This window comes from Pelophylax lessonae, assembly GCF_965119305.1.
Source record: "Pelophylax lessonae genome assembly, chromosome: 5".
NCBI lineage: Eukaryota > Metazoa > Chordata > Amphibia > Anura > Ranidae > Pelophylax > Pelophylax lessonae.
The window spans coordinates 552,979,585-552,999,951 of NC_138772.1; the positions used below are offsets into that span (position 1 = coordinate 552,979,585).

At 47.1% G+C, this 20,367-nt stretch overlaps 1 protein-coding gene across 4 annotated transcripts in view; it reads left to right on the forward strand.

Annotated features, from left to right (window-relative positions):
• NBEAL2 (neurobeachin like 2) overlaps window positions 1–20,367 on the forward strand; it is a 231,804-nt gene that overhangs the window by 29,534 nt on the left and 181,903 nt on the right. The window contains exon 1 of one of the 4 annotated variants that reach the window (XM_082257951.1): window positions 10,859–11,117. The exons of the other annotated variants lie outside the window; for them this stretch is intronic. Coding sequence (XP_082114077.1) covers window positions 11,043–11,117 — 75 coding nt within the window. The 5' untranslated portion in view covers window positions 10,859–11,042. Of the gene's footprint in view, window positions 1–10,858; window positions 11,118–20,367 lie in introns of those variants that run through there. 4 annotated transcript variants of the gene reach the window in all.

Genomic DNA, 20,367 nt, shown 5'->3' on the forward strand with positions numbered 1-20,367 from the left:
TGGCCTGCACAGCTAGGCTCCTCTACCCCAGGTCTTTATGGACTTTGCTGTTCCCACAAAGTTGGGAGCATGAAATTGCCTAAAATGTCTTGGTATGTCAACGTCTTTAGAGTTCCCTTCATTGGAACTAAGGGGCCAAACCCAACCTCAGAAAAATAACCCCACACCATAACCTCCCCATCACCAAAAATGATTTGGACCAGTGCACAAAGCAAGGTCCATAAAGACCGGGATGAGCGAGTTTGGGGTGGAGGAACTTGACTGGCCTTCACAGAGTCCTGACCTCAACCCGATAGAACATCCTTTGGGATGAATTAGAGCGGATACTGAGAGTCAGACCGTCTCGTCCAACATCAGTGCCTGACCTCACAATGCTCTTCTGGAAGAACGGTCAAACATTCCCATAGACACACTCCTAAAACTTCTGGAAAACCTTTCCAAAAGAGTTGAAGCTGTTAAAGCTGCAAAGGGTCGGCCAATTCAATATTGAACCCTACGGACTAATACTGGGATACCTTTAAATTTTGTGTGTGTGCATGCTGAACAGGACACTGAGGATCAGTGCCCTGATTATACATGTAAATATCCCGTCACACTTGCCGGCTCTCCTTTCCTCACGTTGTGACAAGGAAAGGAATGGTGATCACCAGCAGGTTTGTTTATATATGGTCAGCTGTGATTGGACATAGCTGATCACATGGTAAAGGGCCGCTGTGATTGTCCCTTTACCACGATCTGTGATCAGCAAGCACAGAGCATGCCATCTGTGCAGGGCCGCTAATAGGGGGGGACCATAGCTCCTCCTGTAGGGGGCCCCGGGCACACAGGGGGGCCCCAAGAGCATGGTGGTATCAAATTAATCTTGATTTCATATATATTGGGGTATATGTACAACAAAAATTAAAACAGCGCTAGCATATAACCATAAAACTATTCCATGTGAAATTGACATCATAATAATGTGAAATAAATAAATAGTCCTTTTAAAAATGTATTTCACATTATTATGATGTCAATTCCACATGGAATAGTTTGATGGTTATATGCTAGCGCTGTTTTAATTTTGGTTGTACACAGCAGCTGCATTTTACACGTGCACATATTTTATATATATATATATATATATATATATATATATATATATATATATATATATATATATATATATATTCTTTTAAGAATTGTGTGTGTGTGTGTGTATATGTATATGTATATATATAATGTGTATGTTTATCCATTGTTTTTGTACTATATATTTTATTGTACATTTTTTGCACTATTTAATACACTATTAGCGCAGGATTTAATTTACAGTTTATATATTGGGGTATATGTTTGTTACTAATGTAACACTATCCTATCAGGATTTATAAACTGTAGATTTTGAGAGCTGACCTGTATGAAAAGGGAAGATTCAGGTCAAGTATAGCCAGAGACTCCTGTAGATTTTTCCCGCTTCCACACCGCCCACTGTAAATATACGTCGGTACTTTCCCGTTGATTACCGGGATGATGGCTGCAGATAGCTGGCATAACCCCGGTATTTTTTTAAACAGATTCGCCATGGGATCGCCTTTATGGGCAGCGGGAGAGGTGCCACCCCCCCCCCCTTCCTGGTCGTTATCCCTGCTTACCGGAGCCGTCGGTAGCAGGGAAAACGATCCGGTCCACTCCCCTCTCTAGGCAGGAAGTCAAGTGAGGGCAAGATGGCCCCCACTTGACTCTATGGCTTGGAGGACCGGAGCGATGTTATACGTTGCTTCCTCCTAATGGCCTTAAAGAGCCCATTTTTTCTCATCGTGGAAAAAAAAAATTTTTTTTTTTTTTTTTGGGGCTTTTTAGTGTAGTTGTGATCTCACATTAAAGAGGACCTGTCCTGCTTATTTCTATTGTAAGGGATGTTTACGTTCCTTGTAATGGGAATAAAAGTGATCAAAAATATTTTGTTTTAAAGAGACAGTGTAAAAAATAAAAGATAAAATGGGGAAAAAAAATGAAAGCGCCCCATCCATGTTAGCTCGTGCGCAGAAGCGAACGATAACGCAAGTCGCGCCCACATAATATGTAAATGGTTTTCAAACCACCCATGTGAGGTATTGCCACGATCGTTAGAGTGAGAGCAATAATTCTAGCCCTAGACCTCCTCTGTAACTCTAAACTGGTAACATGTAGACATTTTTTAAATGTCACCTATGGAGATTTTTTAAGTACCAATGTTTGTTGCCATTCCACGAGCGTGCGCAATTTTGAAGCATGACATGTTGGGTATCTATTTACTCAGCGTAACGTTATCTTTCACATTATAGAAAAAATGGGGCTAACTTTACTGTTTTTAAATTTTTTTAATTAAAAAGTGTATTTTTTTCCAAAAAAATTGTGTTTGCAAGACCACTGCGCAAATATGGTGTGATTAAAAAATATTGCAACAATCTCCATCTTATTCTCTAGGGTCTCTGGTAAAAAAAAAAAGAAAAAAAAAATATATTCTGTATGTATGTATGTATATATATATATATATATATATATATATATATATATATATATATATATATATATATATATATATATATATATATTTTTTTTTTTTTTTTATTCTAAAAAAAATGTATATGTTTTGGGGGTTCTACATAATTTTAAAGTTAGAAAAAATGATTTTAATTTGTAAACAACAACTGGTAGAGGTCTTATGATATGGCAGTCTTCAAACATCTATTACTAGGCTTGGATTAAGAGATATCCTGCTAATGAGTTTATGAACTCTAATTACCCATTTATGACCCTCTCATTAGTAGGCAGTGCAGACCGGTCATGTATTCCATAGCTGAGCTGTTGTAATGTGAATTTTGTAGGGATTAAATCTCGCTTCTCCTCACCCAGTTTGGGGTTCATTATGGTCCTACCACGTCCCTGTTGTGTCATTTCCCCCGCCTCAGTCACCATACAGGGATAAGGTAGCTGGGAGTATGTATCTGTATAAAGTAGAAATCCACTTCTTAACAGTGATTTATTTTGATAGCTTGGCGTTCCACACCCAAATCCAGTTTATCATGTTACTCGATGCACAAGGCCCAACATGTTCTCTGGCTGTGTAGTGAACCCGCTCAGTTTCCTACATTTATCCCCCACACCTGGGGAAAAAAAAAAACACGATTACATTTCTCCCAGTATGGAGATTACGGGTGAATTTAAAATTAAACCGCCACATTGTGGTATTTAAGTTTATTCCAGTGACACTGTTCATAGAGCCAATGTGTTTCAGGGGCTGAAATTCTGCGCCCCCACCCCCCTTCATCAGGTCTAAATTACAAAACAAAAATTAGAAAAGAGTGCCATTTTTTTTTTTTTTTTAATACAGGATTGTAAGATATGATTCAGCACAGCAAGCTAAGAACAAAAACAAAATGCCAACAAGGGCAATGACCACGGGCCATCTAAAACCTCTGGTAGATGATTTGGGGTGGTTAGGACAATCAGCCATGGGCCCAGTATTGGCTCTGGTGCATAATCTGAGGTGGTCAGGACCATGAATCATGGGCCCTTTAGAACCTCTCGTCCATAATCTGGGTTGGTCAGGTCATTGAACCGTGTGCCCAGTAGAACCTCTGGTACATGATCTTGTGTGGTCAGGACATTGGACCATGGGCCCAGTAGAACGTTTAGTACATGATCTGGGATAGTCAGGACATAAACCGTGGGCCAAGTAGAACCTCTGGGAGGGTCAGAACATTTAAACCATGGGTCCAGTAGAACCTCTGGTACATTATATAGGGTGGTCAGGACATTGAACCATGGGTCCAGTAGGACCTCTGGTACATAATATGGGGTGGTCAGGACATTGAACCATGGGTCCAGTAGAACCTCTGGTACATGATATGGGGTGGTCAGGACATTGAATCATGGGCCCAGTAGAACCTCTGGTACATGATATGGGGTGGTCAGGACATTGAACCATGGGCCCAGTAGAACCTCTGGTATATGATATGGGGTGGTCAGGACATTGAACCATGGGCCCAGTAGAACCTCTGGTACATGATATGGGGTGGTCAGGACATTGAACCATGGGCCCAGTAGAACCTCTGGTACATGATATGGGGTGGTCAGGACATTGAACCATGGGCCCAGTAGAACCTCTGGTACATGATATGGGGTGGTCAGGACATTGAACCATGGGCCAAGTAGGACCTCTGGTACATGATATGGGGTGGTCAGGACATTGAACCATGGGCCCAGTAGAACCTCTGGTACATGATATGGGGTGGTCAGGACATTGAACCATGGGCCAAGTAGGACCTCTGGTACATGATATGGGGTGGTCATGACATTGGACCATGGGCCCAGTAGAACATTTGGTACATGATCTGAGATGGTCAGGACATTTAAACCATGGGCCCATTAGAACCTCTGGGATGGTCAGGATATTAAACCATGGACCCAGTAGAACCTCTGGTATGTGATATGGGGTGGTGAGGACATTCAACCATTGGCCCTGTAGAACCTCTGGTACTTAATTTGGGGCGGTCAGGACAATCAACCATATGCCCAGTAGAAGCTCTGGTCCATAATCTGAGGTGGTCAGGACCATGAAGCATGGGCCCTTTTAGAACCTCTCGTCCATAATCTGGATTGGTCAGGTCATTGAACCGCGTCCCCAGTAGGACCTCTGGTACATAATATGATGTGGTCATGACATTGAACCATGGGCCCAGTAGGACCTCTGGTACATGATATTGGGTGGTCAGGACATTGAACCATGGGCCCAGTAAAACATTTAGTACATGATCTGGGATAGTCAGGACATAAACCGTGGGCCCAGTAGAACCTCTGGGATGGTCAGGACCTTTAAACCATGGGCCCAGTAGAACCTCTGGTACATGATCTGGGATGGCCCGGACATTGAACCATGGGCCCAGTAAAAGCTCTTTTTTCTTGATCTGCCCTGTCGCAGATCCCGGTGATTTTCCCTCATGAGTCGTCTCCTCTCTGTTTACTGTAAATTTTGTTGGTGGAAAGTAAAATTCCATCCGTGTTTTTTTTTTTTTTTCTGAAATATTTGCAGATCTCTGGTGTTGCTTTGTTCTGGCGGTGCGGTGTGAAGTGGCGGCTCTCCTCTGGTGTGAATATAAACAGTGAAGAGTGGGGATTATAATAATAGTTTACAAAGGAAGACGGAACATTAACAATGGAAACATTTAACCAACTACATGCATGATTTTTCCCGGGAAGTCAGATCGTTTTTTTTAGTCTTTTGGGTCTGGTGCTATGGCGGTGGCTCTCAGATGATAGAATGTGTCACCAGCACGTCATCCGCTCCCATCTAAACTATATTTATTTGTTGCAGAGATACAGAGATGTTGCCTTTTATTGGTCACCAGTGACCAGAGGTTATTACCATTTGTGGCGTCTGTTCTTGGTCCTGTCCTGTGTGGTCTGTCTCTGGCAAACATGCATCCCCAGCAATGTCCTAGGACTGTGGGGTCTGTACAAAGTCCCCAGTGATGTCGCCGATCAGTGGAGTCTGTCCCTGGCAATGTCAAGGGGTCAGAGGACACTCCTGAACCCTGCACCGTGTCATACACTCCCCACCCATCCGCTCTGTGTGCCACACACTCCTGATCCCTTTGCTCTGTGCGTCATGGGTTCCTGACCCCCCGCGCGCCACGGGCGTCATGGGCTTCTGACCCCCGCGCGCCACGGGCGTCATGGGCTCCTGACCCCCGCGCGCCACGGGCTCCTGACCCCCGCGCGCCACGGGCGTCATGGGCTCCTGACCCCCGCGCGCCACGGGCGTCATGGGCTCCTGACCCCCGCGCGCCACGGGCGTCATGGGCTCCTGACCCCCGCGCGCCACGGGCTCCTGACCCCACGCGCGCCACGTGCGTCATGGGCTCCCGATCCCTCTGAAACATGGGTGGGGACAAGTTTCAGAAGAATTTTGGATTTTCTTGTAACTTCAGCTGTGTGTGTGTCTCTGTTTTGATCTGCAGGCTACAGCCTTTGTCTGTGCTTGTGACCGGCTCACTTTAAATACAACTCCATACAAAACTAGAAAACTTTTTTCAGGTCACACACACAGGAGAAAAATAGAGAGCGCGACCACATCCTCTACCTGTTCCACCCAGTCATCAGATTATTATCGGGACCTCAACCGCCTTCCATTCGTCACAGTGCCTCGCTGCTCGTGTTGTTGTTCGTTTTGTGGCCTGGCTGATGTGGGCAAAGAACATCTTGTATTGAAAGTTTAAAGAGAATCTGTCACATCAGGAAAATAAACTGTTTTGTAAAGACGCAGTAATGGTGTAGAAACCGCTGTGACGTCTTCAGTCATCGCCTGCTGTTGGGTTATATTTTTCATGCGAAGTACAAGCATTGCTGAGTAATGGGTAACACATCTGTACAATCGTCTAACTCCTGGTGCTTGTAGAGTTCATAGCTTGTGTTCACCAAAGTCTTGTATTCTCCTACCTATGCACTCCGTACAACCTCTCCAACAATCGTTTCCAACTCTCTGATCGCCAGCATATTAGTTTCACTCTCTCCCTCTCTTCCCTCCAACAGTTACCCATAGAAACCTTCGCCACCTCAACCCTTCTCTTCTCTATTTAGCTACTGATCACCCCTATGACAAAATCTCACCCCTGTCCTGCCCCAACCTAGCTATTTCTACAATAGATCCTTGTACTCCACCAGGGCCGGCCTTTGGGGTGTGCGAGGTGTGCGGCCGCACAGGGCGCCATAGGCAACAGGGGCGCCGTGCGGCCATCCCAGCTCGCAGAAGATCAGGCCTCACAGCGGGAGGTAAGCGGCGACCGCGGCCTGTGTTAACCTTCTCCAGGACGCGGCCGCCGCTCACTTCCCGCTGTGCCTCCGTCTTCTAGCTGCAGGGCTGAGCTGTATATCACACAGCTCAGCCTCCGATCCGCCGCCGCTGACAGATCCCTCCTCTCCTCCTCTCTGCAGGGACGCCAGAGGAGAGATCGTCAGCTCCTCCTCCTCCCGCCCCTTCTCCTGGGTCTGCCCCACCAACACTCCCTGGGTGTGTGGGAAGTTTAAAGAAAAAAAGAAAAGTTGCAGACAGCGTGAGCTAAGGTATACTGCGGTAAGTAAGCTCTCTACTGCAACAAATGTAAGGGGGTCTCTGATGTAAGGGGGGCTCTGTGTGGGGGTCTCTGATGTAAGGGGGGCTCTGTGTGGGGGTCTCTGATGTAAGGGGGGGCTCTGTGTGGGGGTCTCTGATGTAAGGGGGGCTTCTGTGGGGGGGTCTCTGATGTAAGGGGGGCTCTGTGTGGGGGTCTCTGATGTAAGGGGGGCTTCTGTGGGGGGGTCTCTGATGTAAGGGGGGCTCTGTGTGGGGGTCTCTGATGTAAGGGGGGCTCTGTGTGGGGGTCTCTGATGTAAGGGGGGCTCTGTGTGGGGGTCTCTGATGTAAGGGGGGCTTCTGTGGGGGGGTCTCTGATGTAAGGGGGGCTCTGTGAGGGTCTCTGATGTAATGGGGCCTCTGTGAGAGTCTCTGATGTAAGGGGGGCCTCTGTGAGGGTCTCTGATGTAAGGGGGGGCTCTGTGAGGGTCTCTGATGTAAGGGGGGCCTCTGTGAGGGTCTCTGATGTAAGGGGGTTCTCTAATGTAAGGGGGGCTAAGTTGTTAGTGATCATAAAAAAGAAAAGTGCAAAAATATTCAAGAAAATGTGCGGGGGGGGGGGGGGGGGTCACGCATGCGCGGTGGGGGGGGGGCGCCACAGGATTAGCTCGCACAGGGCACCTGAACACCTAAGGCTGGCCCTGTACTCCACTCTGGATGAGTTCGCCCCCCTCACTACACACACACACACACACACACACACACTCACTCACTCATGCCCCAACCCCTACAACCCTGGAAAACCGATGACACCAGGAGTTTCAAATAAATGTAGCCTTGTTCTTGAGCGTCTGTAGCATAAGACGAAGTCTCACATAGACTACACTCAATATAAATCTGCCCTCCAAAAATAAAATTCTTGCCTCCTCCCTGCTCCATAGACCTATTTTTATCATTCTCATTAACACCTTCTCACCCAGTCCCCATCAACTCTTTTTTTTTTTTTCTACCTTTTCAACTCTCTACTTCAATCTTTCTCAACCTTTTCAACACAGAGGAACCCTTGAAATTTGTTTCCGGTTTCATGGAACCCCTGCTAAAAATGCTGTATCTGCAACTCATGATACATTAGTGTGATGGTCAGTGGGAAGAATGCTCCTTATACTTGTGGTTATTGGGAAGAATTATCCCCTACCGATAGCTAAAACGATGAATGGTGTCAGTGGGACTTATATGAGAGGCAGAAATTGCTCATTGCTCAAGGAACCCCCAGCAACATCTGGAGGAACCCTTGGGTTACATGGAACCCTTGTTGAGAAACCCTACTCTACTTTGTCCGCCACTGCCTCCATCTACCAACTCCCTCACAGCCCAGGAGATCGCCAGTCACATTTCCCTCTCAAATGCTCCAGTCACCCTCTGACTCTATCCTACACTCCCGAACCTACATCTTCAAACTCTTCCTCTTCTGGTATTTTCCCCAACTCTCTAAAACATGCACTAGTCACCCCCCATACTTAAAAAGCCTTGCTTGGACCCCACCAATCTTAAGAACCTACACCCCATCTCATTGCTTCAATACTCCTCCTTATTCCTTGAACGTCTAGTCTACAACCAATTGAGTGACCACCTCATTAAGAATAATGTTCTTTATCACCTTCAGTCTGAATTTTGCCCCCAGCACTCCACAGAAACATGCACTAGTTGCCCTCATACTTAAAAAGCCTTGCTTGGACCGAACCAATCTTAAGAACCTACGCCCCATCTCCTTGCTCTTCATTCCTTGAACGTCTTGTCTTCAACAAATTTGAGTGACCACCTCATTAAGAATAACGTTCTTTATTGCCATCAGTCTGAATTTTGCCCTCGACACTCCACAGAAACATGCACTAATCACCTCCTTACTTAAAAAGCCTTCCTTGGACCCCACCAATCTTAAGAACCTACACCCATTCTCTTTGCTCTTCATTCCTTGAACGTCTTGTCTACAACCAATTTGAGTGACCACCTCATTAAAGCGGAGTTCCGGGCACAAAAACGACCTTTTTTTTTTTTTTTGTGCCCATCCGCTTGGTCTCCTTCACCTGAAAAGGAATTGGATAGTTAGGCATTTTTTTTTTCACTCACCTTGTATTTGTAGATTGAAAATACTCACCTCAGTGAACTTCCTCCCTCAGCGCCGCGGCTCCGCCGTCACTTCCTGTCTTGCGATGATTCCTGGGAGCTGAACGTCATTGCTCCCAGGAATCAATGCGACGGCGCCGGCCCCGCTCGTCACTTCCGGAAGCTGTGGAGGAATGCGGCGCCGCACCGGAAGTGACGAGAGGGGCCGGTGCAGGCGCATTCTGGGACAAGAAGACGCGGAAGAGGACGCCGAAGAGGATCGCACTGGCTTCAGCTGCCCACAACAGAGATGGCAACGCTGTGGAAGAAATTTTATAAGTGAGTATTTCTTCTAAAAGGTAAGTGCGAACCGGGACAGATCAGAGGCTAGCCATTGTGGAATGTACTAGCCCTGACTGTCCCGGGGGATGTTTGTTGAAAAATGGTTTCTGTGCCCGGAACTCCGCTTTAAGAATAACGTTCTTTATTGCCTTCAGTCTGAATTTCGCCCTCGACACTCCACAGAAACATGCACTAGTCACCCCCATACTTAAAAAGCCTTCCTTGGACCTCAACAATCTTAACCTATGCTCCATCTCCTTGCTCCCCTTTTCCTCCAAATCAACAAAGGGACAAGGTGATTTGGGGTGGGGGGGGAAGAGCCCCTCCTGCCCCAAAGTACCCCCCATGTTGAGGGCATGTGGACTGGTATGGTTCGGGGGGGGGGGGGGGAGAGAAGGTGCGTTTGCTTGCCCCTATTGCTTTCCTAACCTGCTGGACTGACCGCATGCTCGGATAAGGGCCTTGTATGGATTTGGGGGGGGGGGCGGCGCCCCCCCCACACTGTTTGTTTTTTTCTGACTTTGTAATTTCCGGCTTTTATTTTGTTTACATTTCAGCTGTCAGTAGGGAATCCCGCTGACAGCTGATGAGTCATCGGTTGTTAAGGACGCAGCTGCTCCTTAACAACCAGCTATTCTTCATACAGAATTTGAATCTATCGATAATTTTTCATCTGATCCAAATTCGAATTATTCAGGAAATTTGGAATGCGTTAGCCAACGAATATACGAAATGAAACGAATTTCAATAAAATTTATAAACATTTTATTAGCAGATTCATAAACATCCAAATAACCAAAAATTTGCCCAATTGTATATTCAGGCTGAAACTAATTATACATGTCTAGAAAAGGGCCCCCTTGCATCTGTGGTCCATCAGTAAAATTGTCTTCTTTACATTGGTGGTCATTGTAGTGGCCCCCCTCACATTTAAAGCCACTGGTCCAATACCACTGGCTCTGCCAGATGACGATGGTGGAACTGGGGGAGCCCACTGCTCAAGAACCCTTAGCAATCTCTGGAGGAAGCCTGGTTTAAAAAAAAGCAAGCCTACAATGTATTGCCATTTCAGACGTACCCCTATTTGTGGCAAATGCACGGTCTGACAGGGAGCAGGCTGACAGTAGGTGAGAGCATAGTAAGTAGAAGGATGGCTTTACAGAAAGTGGTTGCACCTTCATTCTCCAGTGAGCATCCTGTGGGCAGGGATGTGACCCCACGGTGTTCCTTAGCTCGAACACAAAGTGGAGAGACCCTCCTAAAATTCAGGATTGTAGTATAGAGTGGTTGCCTCGGAAGTGGCATATTTCAGGTGAGTTCCCCCTGAGTAGGGATGTTCAGACGGTGATTGCGTTGCCCGCACTCTCTTATTGCACAGATCTGAGAGGAAGTGTTACACTGTGTCTGTGTGACTGTGCATTTCCTGCAGCAATTAGACATCCTCGCTTACAAGACAAGATTTAAAGACCTCTCCCAGCCCCCCTCGGTCTGCGGTGCCCCTCCGGCTCATGAATGCCCAGGGATGATCCTCTCCACCTTGTCCGCCACCGGGCTGTCGCTGCCCAGCGATTGGTCGGATCTGCAGCGTCCTGATCAGGTAACCGCTCTGCGCTTATTGTCTGCAAAGAAAACTTTTCCACACTTCAGGTTTAACATTTTGTGTGTGAGAAGGAAGTGGGGGCCGGGGGTCTTCCTCATAAAACACCAAACGGCGTCCAATTGGTGGCAGTTAAAGGGACAGGTTATTAAATTGTGCAGATGAAAGAAAGTTTCATGACTGGTGCAAAAAAACAAAACAAAACAAAAATGAATAATTTGATGAATGAAAGCGGATCTTCAAAATAACCCGATAGTGTAGAGGATATGAATGAAATGAGAATGAATGAATGAATTTCAAAAACTTTTCGGTGAATCTGGTAGCTATGGTGGATAGAAATGGAATGATGTGCGATTGTGATTGTTTTTTTTCATTGTTGATTGTTTACATTCATGTGTGATGCTACATTGTTTTTACTTTTTCTTTATTATGATTTGCTTCTGATGTGCGATGCAACAATGTTTCTTTTCTTATTAAATATTTTGATTTACTTTTACATCTTCTGGTGTACGATGTTACAATTTTTTTACTTTTTATTAAATATTACTTTGCAAAAATAGCCAACCCCAGCAGAGGGCTGTTGCTCCCCCAGGGTGAGAGTCCTCCTTGCATTGGGGATAAGGGGGGGGAAAGGGCCCCTTGCTTTGTTGTTTAGTGAAAGAAGCCCCCCCCCCCCCCTCTTTTATCCTCTAGACCACCAATGTACAGTCCCATACATTAGTGACCAGAGGGAGAATGGCCCCTTCTTTGTTGGTTATTCGGAGAAAGACCCCTTACATTGGTGGTCTGCAAGAAATGAACCCCCCCCCATTCATCAGTGGAGAAAGGCCACCTTACATTGGTGACCAGGGGCACCCTTCTTTGTTGGTTATTGGGAGAAAGACCCCTTACATTGGTTGGTGGTCTGCAAGAAATGAACCCCCCCCCCCCCATTCATCAGCGGAGAAATGTCACCTTACATTGGTGACCAGGGGCACCCTTCTTTGTTGGTTATTGGGAGAAAGACCCCTTACATTTGTGGTCTGCAAGAAATGAACACCCCCCCCATTCATCAGTGGAGAAAGGCCACCTTACATTAGTGACCAGGGGCCCCCTTCTTGGTTATTGAGAGAAAGGTGCCTTACATTGGTGGTCTGCAACAGAAGAACCCCCCCCCCATTAATCATTGGAGAAAGGCCACCTGACAGTGACCAGGGGGAGAAGGGACCCTTATTTGTCGGTTATTGGCAGAAGGGCCCCTTTACATTGGTGGTCTGCAAGAGATGGACCCCCATACATTAGTGGTCAGTAGAGAAAGGCCACTTACATTAGTGACCAGGGGGAGAAGGGCCTCTTACATTGGTGGTCTGCAGGAGAAAGACCCCCATACATTAGTGGTCAGTGGAGAAAGGTCACATTACAATGGTTACCAGGAGAGAAGGGCCCCTTGCTTTGTCAATTAGTGGGAGATGGGGCACTTTACGTTGGTGTTCTGCAAGAGAAGGACCCCCATACATTAGTGGTCCATACAGTGGTCTGCAAGAGAAGGACCCCCATACATTAGTGGTCCATACAGTGGTCTGCAAGAGAAGGACCCCCATACATTAGTGGTCCATACAGTGGTCTGCAAGAGAAGGACCCCCATACATTAGTGGTCAGTAGAGAAAGGCCACTTACATTAGCGACCAGGGGTAGAAGGGGAGCATTGGTGGTCTGTAGGAGAAAGACCCCTATACATTAGTGGTCAGTAGAGAAAAGCCTCTTACATTAGTGACCAGGGAGAGAAGGGCCCCTTACTTTGTCGGTTAGTTAGAGAAGGGCCCTTTTACATTGGTGGTCTGCAAGAGACAGACCCCCATGCATTAGTGGTCAGTGGAGAAAGGCCACCTTACAATAGTGACCAGGGGGGGAAAAGTCCCTTACTCTGGTGGTCTGCAGGAGAAGGACCCCCATACATTAGTGGTCAGCAGAGAAAGGCCACCTTACATTAGTGACCAAGGGGGGAAGGGCCCCTTACATTGGTAGTCCCTGAAAAAGAAAACCCTTACATTAATGGTCTGATACGTTAGTGGTCAGTACACAAGGGCCACAGTGGTCAAAATCAGATAGTATAGAGCAGGGATTCCCAAACTACGGCCCTCCAGCTGTTGCAGAACTACACATCCCATGAGGCATTGTAAAACTTTGACATTCACAGACATGACTAGGTATGATGGGAATTGTAGTTCCTGAACAATTGCAGGGCCGTAGTTTGGGAATCGCTGGTATAGAGTATTTAGATCAATAAAATTAAAAATATTCATGGATAAAAAAAGATTAAAGTTTTTGGTGAATTCGGTAGCTTTGGTAGAAATGTGATGATGTGCAATGCTACATTGTTTTTATTATTTCCATTCATGTGTGGTGATGTGTGATGCTGCATTGTTTTTTATATATTAGGATTTACTTTGTATGTGCAATGCAACAATGTTTCTTTTTTTTTTAATAAATATTATGATTTACTTTTACGTCTTCTGGTGTGCGATGTTTCAATGTTTTTTTTTTTAAAATATTATTACTTTGTAAAAATAACCATCCCAGCAGAGGGCTGTTGCTCATTTCTTATTACTGTATACTTTCCTATGTGGCTTTACATTTCCTTTTGAAAGGGACCCTGACTTAATTATAGACACCCTCCTCCTCCTCCCCCCCCCTCCCTCCCTCCCTCCTTCTTGTATTTGGATGAAGGTATCCGTATTGTTAGCTTCATGCAAAATCATTTCTTTTTTTTTTTAGCAAAATGGGATTTTTAAAACGGAAAATGTAATGAATGGGAAGAACAGGAAAACTCTGAATCTAATTGTAATGATTTTTTTTGTTCCTGGGGGAATCTATTTACGCTGCACACAGCGGGATCCTCCAGTCCTGGGGTACACACCCAACATTTTCCCTGAGGTTGGGGCATCCACAGCGCCTCTTAGTAGACTGTTGACGCACTTGCAAGGCATCATAGGACAGAGGGGGGCGTGTCACAGCTCTGACTTTATACAAAGTCAGCCTTTGCATCTTGCATGCACCCCGGGACTGGAGGCTCCTGTTAAGCAGCAAAAGTAAGTACCCAGATAATGTGGCAACCCGTTTTTATTCTACATTGTTCCACAGTTTCTCTTTAATAGCAAATATTTATCGTTTTGATGACCATGCAGACTTTTCTAGGAGTACGTACTCTTATTAGTGGTGTTCTTGGTATAGTTGAGCTTTACTGCATCTTTAAAGAAATGTGAAGGCTGCCATTGCCAAGCTCTTTGTAAATGAAATTTGACCGGCTGTTATGCCCAGGGCTCCTGTTAGAAATCATGGGGCCCCATACAGCCTACCTGAGAGGGGCCCCCCTCCACACTCATCCTGAAACTGATCCCCTTGTGTGCCTGCAGCACCTGTTGGCAGAAGAGGAGAGGAAGCTGGCAGCACTGCAGAGGAGGGGGGCACACAGGGCTGCTCGGACAGCCAGAGCTGCCATCAGGGGGGTACAGCTGGTACCTGTGATGTTGCCCCCCCACCTGTGACACTGCCCCTCACCTGTTCTGCTCCCCCTCCTGTCCTGCTGCCCCCCACCTGTCCTGCTGCCCCCCACCTGTCCTGCTGACCTCTTCCCATGACACTTCCTCCTCCTGTCCCGCTGCCCACTGCCTGTCCTACTGCCCCCTCCTGATCCCACTGCCCCTATCCTGTCCCACTTCCCCCTCCTAACCCACTGTCCCCCACCTATCCTATTTTCCCCCTCCTGTGGTAGGAGGAGATGGGACTGGAGGAGGAGGAGGACATTGGATGAAGGAGATTTGCCTGGAGATGGACAACATGGGTTTTTGAGGAGATGGACAGGAGTAGGAGTACATGGGATGGAGGACATGGGATGGAGAACATGGGATGTAGGAGGAGGAGGACATGGGACGGGCATTTGCGGGATGGCTACTGGGCGGATTCAGTGGAACAGCCAATAGACGGGCCCTGGGGAATATTGGTGGTCAGGCTCAGGGAGGCCCAGGCCTAAAGTTGTGTAAGGGGCCCCAAAATTTCTGATGGCTGCGGGCAGCAGGAGGGGGGGGGGGGGCGGGGGCACAAATATTAGGATTAAGGATTGGTTTCTTCAATAACGCAGTACAGCCTGCCCTCCTGCTCAGCAGGTGCCTTAGTCCCCTCTTTTAAACTGATGGGACTGGGGCCCAGTACAGGAGGTCCAGCTGTAATGCCTTCTTAGCGGCCCTGGTTATGCCAATCCTCTGGTATTGATATTTTGATCAGTAACTTAGAACAAGCATGCAGCAAGTGAAGGCAGAGTGAAGTCCTGATCTGCCTATGGGGCTTGGTTTAATGTGACACGTCTCATTATCTCATATACTGCTAATGTTTAAAAATAAACCCATGTTGAAACTGTTGCTATCGGACAGCCATGTGCCTCCCGTTTATTGTCCTGAGCACTCGCTGATAACGCTGGAGAGCGGAGACGTTATTATTTTCTAGTGGCTGATAAGTGGAACCGGCACTGAGCAGGCATTGTGTGCTGTCATGCCTTATGATTACTATGCTAATGTAGAGATTATTTTTTTTTTATGCAGATATTGAGTATCCGCTACACAATATAAATATCACATTTTGTAGATTTCATTTTTATTGATGTCCTGAAAACAAAAAGTGACCCTTTTATACCAGAAGATTGTATCAGCTTATCAGAACTGTAGATAAGACAGGCGAGGAGTCATATTTTCCACGCTCATCACTCTTCTTGTGCTCCACGCTTATCATCATTGATGGCCTACAGCAAACTTTCTAAACGGTTTCCTATGGAGGAACCCTTGAAATAGATTTCAGGTCTCAGATAACCTCTAATAAAAATAACTATATCTACAGCTGATGGGACAGAAGTGTGATCAGTAGGTTGTAGAGAGGTTTAAATAAAAGATTAAAGAATAGGATTTACCTAAACCCAACCCCCACCTCCTCACTTCTTTACTGTTGGTCAATGTAGAAGATTCTCCTTACATCAGTGGTCAGTGTTACACCTTACCCTATACAGTGGTGGTCTGTGTAGTAATGATCCCTTTTTTTGGTTGTCAGTGTTGAGGTGACCTCCGTTTATTGGTGGTCAGTGTAAACATGATCCCCGCTCATTGGTGTTCAGTGTAGAGGTGACCCCCGTTCGTTGGTGGTCAGTGTAGAGGGGACCCTCGTTCGTTGGGGGTCAGTGTAGAGGTGACCCTCGTTCGTTGGGGGTCAGTGTAGAGGTGACCCTTGTTCGTTGGGGGTCAGTGTAGAGGTGACCCTTGTTCGTTGGGGGTCAGTGTAGAGGTGACCCTTGTTCGTTGGGGGTCAGTGTAGAGGTGACCCTCGTTTGTTGGTGGTCAGTGTAGAGGTGACCCTCGTTCATTGGTGGTCAGTGTAGAGGTGACCCTCCTTCATTGGTGGGCAGTGTAGAAGGGATCCCAGTTCATTGGTGGGCAGTGTAGAAGGGACCCCAGTTCATTGGTGGGCAGTGTAGAGGTTATCCCTGTTCATTGGTGGTCAGTGGAGAAGTGACCTCTGTTCATTGGTGGTCAGTGTAGAGGTTATCCCTGTTCGTTGGTGTTCAGTGTAGAGGTGACCCTTGTTCGTTGGGGGTCAGTGTAGAGATGACCCTTGTTCGTTGGGGGTCAGTGTAGAGATGACCCTTGTTCGTTGGGGGTCAGTGTAGAGGTGACTCTTGTTCGTTGGGGGTCAGTGTAGAGGTGACCCTTGTTCGTTGGGGGTCAGTGTAGAGGTGACCCTTGTTCGTTGGGGGTCAGTGTAGAGGTGACCCTTGTTCGTTGGGGGTCAGTGTAGAGGTGACCCTCGTTTGTTGGGGGTCAGTGTAGAGGTGACCCTCGTTTGTTGGGGGTCAGTGTAGAGGTGACCCTCGTTCATTGGTGGTCAGTGTAGAGGTGACCCTCGTTCATTGGTGGGCAGTGTAGAAGGGATCCCAGTTCATTGGTGGGCAGTGTAGAAGGGACCCCAGTTCATTGGTGGGCAGTGTAGAGGTTATCCCTGTTCATTGGTGGTCAGTGGAGAAGTGACCTCTCTTCATTGGTGGTCAGTGGAGAGGTGACCTCTGTTCATTGGTGGTCAGTGGAGAGGTGACCTCTGTTCATTGGTGGTCAGTGGAGAAGTGACCTCTGTTCATTGGTGGTCAGTGGAGAAGTGACCTCTGTTCATTGGTGGTCAGTGGAGAAGTGACCTCTGTTCATTGGTGGTCAGTGGAGAAGTGACCTCTGTTCATTGGTGGTCAGTGGAGAAGTGACCTCTGTTCATTGGTGGTCAGTGGAGAAGTGACCTCTGTTCATTGGTGGCAAATGTAGGCTGTAGATCAATCTGACACTTCATGGAATGAAGAATTCATTGAGAATGGCTGACTTAGAAAGTCGTGTGAGATTTTAGGACAGTTTAGTCTCTTGGGTTGAAGTGTCCGGGTGGCTTGTAATGCAGAGGTCCCTAATAAGTATAACGTTTCTAAAGCAATTGGGTTTGGTTGTTTTTGTACAACCAGAAAGAAAAAAGACAAAATATGCTTTATTTTCCAAAATCTAAACCCAAGGATTAGGACCTTTTTTTTAGCCATATGACCGTTTTTAGATTTCATTGCACTCAGCTAAAAATAACTGTCACATTTGAGAAATAGGAGTCCTTACCTGGTGTGTTGTGTTTGTGAATTGAGCCCTGCTATACATTAAGGGGTTAATTTCTTCTGACCCAAGGGTTCTGGTTCTGATTGGAGTGTGTACATTGTGTAAGCTGTGTGAGAATTTTGTTGATGTGGCTCTCACGTGTCTCGTTTCCCGTGACTCCAGACTCCGGTTCTTCTTCATGAATCCAGGTGCTGCACCTTAAATAGCTCCCGCTGTGGTAAAGCGTCATCGCCTCGCCCAGAAGAAGTGAGAATGGATTGTGGGAAGTTTGTTTCTCTTTTTAGATTAGCTTGTGTTTGGTTCAAGAGGACCAGTCTAGTTCTGGTTAAAGTAGACCTGTCAGTAATTTTCCAAGTCTACACTCAGGGTAAAGAGACAGGCTCTCTTTTAAAGCAGCTAAAAATAAGATAAAAATGCATGCCTATTAAAAAAAAAAAAATGCTTTTGCTGCAGTATTCACCTCCAAATTTCCTCCATAGTTTTTTTTTTTTTTTTTCTGCCACTAGATGACCTCGGTCTAATAGCCCACTTCCTTTTGTGTACAGGTCACCCTGAACCCACCTCCAGCCTGTGACTAGACAGTGAAAGGAAGAACCGTGATGAGCTCATCTGTCACTCTTCTCTCTCCTCCTACCAGTGTGTTCCTTGTTAGCGCTCTTCCTCTCCCAAACTGAGCTCTGCTGTACAGAGACTGCAGTATACCCTGTGTAAGCGGTGTGCAATGTGGGTGCTACTCAGGTTAGAGGTATAATCCCTAGCCGACTTCTATGAGTGCTGGCCAGCAAAGGAGCTCGTCCTGGTTCAAAGCTTCAATGTGGCAGGAGGTAATGTTTGTGAGCCGCAGTTGATGAAGCAGACCGATGTGAAAGGATGAATGTCAGCCAGGCCACGCCTCCAATGCGTTTCGCTCTGCTCCTCAGGGCTTAATCATGAGGGCGGAACGAAATGCATCAGTGGCCTTGCCTGGCCTGGCTGGAACCCAGACTGAGGCTAACATTCATCCTAAGCTGTGTGCCTGACAGTGGCGGCTGGTGCTCCATGGGCCGGAGGGGGGGGGGGCAGACAGACCACGCAATATACCCTCCCGGACCACTCCAGCTCGCACACCACCCCCCCCCCCCCACCCTGGACCACACCAGTTCCAGCTCGCACACCATACCCCCCCTGATAGCCGGCCTACTTACCCTGGACATGTGGAGGGCAGGCGGCGGCTTCCCCCTCAATCTCCTCCGTGGGTCGGGATTCCCCTGCATCTCCTCCCTCCTCTCCCTCCTCCTCCTCCTCCTCCTCCTTGAGCAATAGCATGGCTTCCCTGCGTCTCCTCCCTTCTGCTCCTCCTTGACCAATAGCATGGCTTCTCCTTTCGGCCAATCAGGAAACGGGTCTCAGGACCCACTTCCTGATTGGCCAGGAGGAGAATCCGTGTGACAATAGCGAATATTCATTTGCTATCATCACACAACTGGGTGGGCTCAGGGTGCAGTGCTCTGCGCCCCAAGCCCACCATTTTTTGCAGCCTCTTAGAGCCTCTGACTCTAATCACATGCTTTAAAAAAAAAAACAAAAAAAACCCCATTGAAATCAATGCGTCCAGCGCCCTGCATGTAGATTAGGGGACCGGATGCATGGATAGGGGGGGGCGGCGTCCTTGCGTGCCGCCACTGGTGCCTGATGGTGTCGGAGTTACACAGGGGCTCGAATTCACACCTCGTGACAATTTGTGGGCACTAGACCTGAGCTCTGGATCATGGACGGAGGGGACGTGCGCGCTCATGCCCAGGAGGAACCTGGTATTTTACAACACCTGTTATGGTGGAAGGAACACAGCGCGCTTTAATGGAGATGTAAGCGGGTCAATAATTGGGCTTTTCAGAGAGACCCTGTCACTTTACCCTGGACAAGGTGACAGGTTCTCTTTAAAAAGGTCTAGAGTTGCCCTATATTAGGCGTGTGTGGTTCCTGGATCTGGCCGTCTGTACAGAAAGCAGAGACATATCTCCTCTCTCCAGTCTGCCGGAAGGGACGCGGTGATATCAGCCCGGTTGCACAACGAGCGATGCAATAAAACCAGAGAGCAGGATGTCGGTCTTGCGTCAGAAAGGTTGAATCTCAAAAATTTGCACATAGTTTACCCTGCGTGTCCAACAAGCCGAATACACAACGTTATCCCTTTATCCTATCCGATGAGGATTCATTGTAACCCCACCGGTAATTGGGGAGTGTTCAGGGGTGGCGTTATTGTGCATATCTCTGCAGCGTGTACAACGATCTCATACACTATTTGGCTGTCCTCTATTTGGCCTTCCCCCACCCAAATAGCCTATTCATATGTTAGCGTGCGTTTCATTAAACAAAAATGCAATCCGAACCATACATGGCAAAAATGGGCATGCAAAATTTGCTTGTAAAAAAGATTGGAGCAGAGGTCAGAGCTGAGGAGGGATGCAAGTGAGATTTGGACAGCCTGTGAAAAAGATCTGAACCCTGCACACTGTGCATAGCGCACCCCTAAACCCTGCACTATGTATGTAGCACACCCCTAAGCCCTGCACTATGTATGTAGCGCGCATTTAACCATGCACTCTGTATGTAGCACA